Below are 5,022 nucleotides of genomic sequence, written 5' to 3' on the forward strand. Positions count from 1 at the left end.
TATTGTTGTGCAACTACAATTACCGAGGTTGCCAACTAATTAGATACTATTCTGCAACTAGAAAGCCTGAGGATGCCATGTCGTTACATACTCTTGGGCAATCCTCAATTTTTTTAAGATGGGACTAATCTGAGTTCTTGTGCAACTAGAGAAGCTGAGGATGTCAACTAGTTGTATATTGTTGTGCAACTAGAATTACTAAGGTTGCCAACTAATTAGATACTATTCTGCAACTAGAAAGCCTGAGGATGCCAAGTCGTTACATACTCTTGGGACAATTCTAAAAAACTTGAAGATGGCAACGTTGAGCAACTGAGAAAGTTGAGCATGCCAATGCTTATTTAGTCCTTCTGCAACTATGTATGAAAATTAATACACTTGGCTGACCTGTATGTGGAGTAAAAAATCACCGAGAAAAAAGGGATTGGAGGAGGTAGTGGAGGTGCTACTCCGACTCCACGACCAAGGACTCCCTTGGCGACCTACTAACCCAGCCACAATGGATCTTGTAGTCAGACCTTGACCACCTCTGCAGGCGTGTTGTAGACACCTGCTCACCAACTACCCCTACCAATAGGATGTGCGACTTCGGCGGCTGGTTGTCGATGTGCAACTATGAAAGCATGGTTGTGCGATTTTGCGTGGCTTCCTAACGACCACAGCGGTCCAGCTCCATCACTGAGAAAAAAAGGGATTGGAGGAGGTAGTGGAGGTGCTACTCCGACTCCACGACCAAGGACTCACCTGGCGACCTACTAACCCTGCCACAATCGATCTGGCAGTCAGACCTTGACCGCCGCTGTAGGCGTGCTGTCGACACCCGCTCACCAACTACCCCTACCAGTAGGATGTGCAGCTTCGGCGGCTGCCCTGACCAATTGTCTGGTTGTCGATGTGCAACTACGAAAGCATGGTTGTGCGACTTTGCGTGGCTTCCTAACGACCATAGCGGTCCAGCTCCATCACCGGAAAAAAGGAATTGGAGGAGGTAGTGGAGGTGCTACTCCGACTCCACGACCAAGGACTCCCCTGGTGACCTACTAACCCAGCCACAATGGATCTAGCAGTCAGACCTTGACCACCGCTGTAGGCGTGTTGTGGACACCTGCTCACAAACTACCCCTACGAGTAGGATGTGCAACTTCGGCGGCTGCCCTGACCAACTACTTGGCAGTCAATGTGCTACTATGTATGCTTAGGTGTGCAACTATGTACTGCTTTCTGTGAAGCTTGTAATTCCTCTCTGTGCAACTATATATAACAAGTGTGCAAACTATTCTAACTTGCATATCTTTCGATTAGAAAAGAGAGGAAACGGACAAAATTGAGCTCTACTGAGTAGCAGTTCCAACGAGCGGTATCGTAATGATAAATGCAGTCTAAGCAATAAATAGATGGATCAAGTTGCATCGACTACAGATCCATGGAGTTTTGAAAAGTAGGATCCTAAATTCATACCATTAGTGACAAAAAAATCTTTAGAACTTCAATTATTTTCATTGATTCAACTAGATGTAATGAGCACCAACCAAAACCAAGAGGAACTAGTAACTATACCAAGTAGTCTTCAGTAATTCTTACTTACAAGAACTAGAAATTCCTTTGATTCAACCCAACCAAACACATCTCATAATTCAACAAGCGCAGGAAGCCATTGGTACTCAAGGGACCAACTAATCAGGGAAACCCCTGATCCCATCAAAGTCAATTAGCCTCAGCGTTGAAGTCATACCTGGCAGCAAACCTCCATTGAGGATGGATCTGGATGCAGCAGCGCATACGACAACTCGAATGGGAACATAGCAGCGACCACACACGCGCACAGGCTTCCTTCTCACTGAAATTTCTTCAGTTCCTCGAACATCAGAGGAAAAACAAAACTCAGGGCCGCATCCCACTTCAAATTACATAGCTCCATGGATGGGCTCAATTTTTTTCTCACTAAATTCCATAGAAGGAAGACACGTACCATGAAAGGATGTAGAAGTACGGAGCACCGGCTGTACGGGTGAGCTTGTAGATTGAGTGCTTGCTGAAATTCGTGGATAGGGGAGACACCTTCTTCGCTCTCGCACGGACTAATTAGCAAGGAGGCGAGGGAAGGGCCGTTCGCGGAGGACCGACGGCTAGATGCAGAAGAAAAGGCGAGGTGGCGGACGGGGGACGGCGGCGTGGAGGCGTGGCAGGCGAGATGCCGCAACCGTGGTGGGCCGCGTCGGCCGAGGCGAGGTGGATCGGCAGCGGCGGCCGGCACAAGTTGGGGCGGACCGGCGGAGGCGGCGACAAATGCGAGGGAGGTGGGGAGGCGAGTGGATAGCGATGGGTGCGGACCTCAGTCAGTCGTGTGAGCGTCCCGACCATCTGGCACCTGGCCCACGCGCACGACAATTCGAGTGAGATCGGACGGCCACAAGTCGGCCGCCCGGTTCGTTTAGTTAGTGCGCGGCCACTTTTTAAATTTTAGGTTACTTATAATAACACATAAAAACCAAATCTCCATGGATTTGACTCCGAAATCAATTGAGTGATGCACCGAACAAGATATGTCGTACGCATTGGACGTCTTCTCGTTGTTCACGTCCACCCAAACCCAACAGTCAACTCAATTGTCCCTCCTCCGCCCAATCCATTCCATCGTCTCTAGCAACCGTCGTATATTCACGTCACACCTACTCCCTCCGTTCGGAATTACTTGTCGTGAAAATGGATGTATCTAGATGTATTTTAGTTCTAGATACATCTATTTTCGAGACAAGTAATTCCGAACGGAGGGAGTACTTGCCACTGTAGTTGCTAGGAGAGGCCTCTTGCTAGCACTAGTCCGTCATGCCGCGCGTGCCATGCGCTCCCTCCCAAAGCAAACCACACCAAACCGCGCACGCTTCTCCCATCCATCCCGTCGATATCATACCGGAGCGTGCACGCGGAGAACACTATCGTGGAGTGAGCCAAGGTGCTCGGGTTCAAGAGGTAAAAGCCCGGCCGTCCTCACCTAAACACGCACCCGCTACAGCAGTAGAGCTGTGCCTGTGTAACCCACTGTTGCATGTACAGTAGCCTGCATCCACGTCTGGGCAGCATGCAGTGTGGTAGAGGTAGTCCCCAGCCAGCCAGCCAGCCACCAGAGGCATTTTAATTCGACATACGTACAGCTTCCATGCGTGAGAGGCATGCATGAATGCATGGCTTTTTTATCAGCCCTAGCTGTGGGGTGCCCATGTCCTGTGCCATACTAGTGTCATTCGGCCCCTCGCATGTTGCGCTCCCAGGCCTTCAAGATTAGCATGCATGACGGACTTCAAAAAGATTAGCATGCATGGAGTTCCGAATTGCCATCCGGTGCAGACCGTGACTCAAACTGGCTCCGCCAGAACAGACAAAAATCATCGAAGTAGCTAGCAAAGATCGAGAGCACCAGTCACCAGATCGCTTGATATGAACGTGCGAGCCGCAGATGTTGATTATATGAGACTTGAGACACATCAGTTGCACGAACCAAAGGTAGATAGATGTTCGTTGGTTCACATGGAGCTAGCGACCATGGTTGCTAGCTTGTGGGACGTGGCTTTCTTTCCTTGATCGCTCCCGTTCTCCTTGTTGCGAGCCTCCTTGTTGTCTTGCGATCGCACGCACTCGCGCCGATTGGTCGTCGTCGAGCTCACTCACCCTGTCTGCTCACTTTTGGGCTTCGGCCCGTCCATCCAACGCAGAGCACCACGTTCCGTCCGTCTGGAGACTTTTCCTTTCTCCGCCTTTTACTTTTCCTTTTCCTTTTCTTTTTCGACACGACGTTTCAACTTTTACGGCATTTTCCCTGCCTGCCTACATTATTCTTCATTCACATACGACTAATTTACTCGGTCATACTGCACGTGTATAAGACAGTAACTGCATGTGTAGTATATCTAGCAGGGTAAAGTTTCGAAAATCTTGCCCGAGATCTCGTTGACACGTACGTACGCGACAGTCCTGCACTGCACTGCCTCGGATCGTCGTCTGCCTGCGACCACTGAGCCTGTTCCACGTACGTACTACGAAACTAATGAAGCAGAGAGAGCTAAACACGCCGCGCCAAAGCCCTTAAATCAGCAAGGTTACAAGGCAACATCGATGCGTGGAGGCCCTGCGCGCTCGGCCCGACCCGCATGGTCGCAAGCCCCCTAGGTGCCTCTCCCTGGCCACTTCTCCCTGTTTGCTTTGCTCGCGCGTACGTGCACGCATGCATGCATGGATTCATCATTCATTCATAGCCTCATAGTCATAGGTGTAGACGGGCAGCTGCTCGGCTGAGTGCTGACACAGAGCACGTAGCGAGCTGCCTGGCGATGGTGAGCATGCAGGGCTACATGCGTGACGTCCCGCGCTGCGTACCGCTCTTCCTCTCAGTCCTCTGTCTCTGTGGAAAGCTGGCTCGGTTGGCATGGCCTCTTTGACCCTCCGTGCATGCACGGTGCCTGGTCTGGGCTACCAACCAAATCCACTGATCCCGTGCTTAGCAGTCGACCGATTTCTTTACCCCCCGGCAGCGACGCCGTGTTTAGGGGACGCACCACGTGAGGCTGAGGGCTTCCTTGGATACATCTCCCTGCCGCTGCATGCGCCCGTAGTTAATTAGGTTAGGATCTTGTGTTTGTGCTGGGAATCTCTGTTCCGGCTTCTGCAAGCTGTTGCCTATGGTAGATCACCTTTATCGGGTTCAGGTTTCAGCAACTAATTAATCAAATCAAATGGGAAAAGTACCCAAGAGTCAACTGATACCTTGCCAGCTGATGCTTAGGAGATACTATCAGTTAGCTAAGATTTGTCAGAGCATTTGGTTACTAGGAGAATTACTTTTCTGGTAAAGTTGTTCTGAATTCCATTAGACTAATCAAACCACACCAATGGATGCTACATAGTCCATGTATACAATCAATATGTTGGCGAAGTCCTCTGCATATAGGCAGGAGAGGAGGCTCTCAATCAATGGCCTGTGCGCACGTCTCTCAATGCCTCTCCACGCTCCTTGGGTGGTAGCTTTTG

General features: G+C 50.3%; 1 protein-coding gene across 1 annotated transcript; it reads right to left on the reverse strand.

The window, feature by feature from the left end:
- Positions 1-1,790: 1,790 nt before the first annotated feature.
- Positions 1,791-3,131, reverse strand: LOC123083717 (uncharacterized). Its single transcript, XM_044505669.1, has 3 exons — positions 3,005-3,131; positions 1,970-2,331; positions 1,791-1,846 (listed from the first exon to the last, which is right to left on the reverse strand). Exons 1-3 carry the CDS (start codon positions 3,129-3,131, stop codon positions 1,835-1,837), a joined length of 501 nt encoding a protein of 166 aa, XP_044361604.1. The 3' UTR covers positions 1,791-1,834.
- Between the last annotated feature and the right edge of the window lie 1,891 nt (positions 3,132-5,022).

The sequence above is a fragment of the Triticum aestivum genome, chromosome 4A, assembly GCF_018294505.1.
Source record: "Triticum aestivum cultivar Chinese Spring chromosome 4A, IWGSC CS RefSeq v2.1, whole genome shotgun sequence".
Classification (NCBI taxonomy): domain Eukaryota; kingdom Viridiplantae; phylum Streptophyta; class Magnoliopsida; order Poales; family Poaceae; genus Triticum; species Triticum aestivum.

Excerpts from the sequence above, each read along its gene's own strand:
- LOC123083717 (XM_044505669.1), bottom strand. The coding sequence starts at position 3,131 with ATGCCTCTGGTGGCTGGCTGGCTGGCTGGGGACTACCTCTACCACACT. Across the intron at positions 2,332-3,004 it reads CAGCTCTACTGCTGTAGCGG|GTCCGCACCCATCGCTATCC; the intron begins GTGCGTGTTTAG and ends CGACTGACTGAG.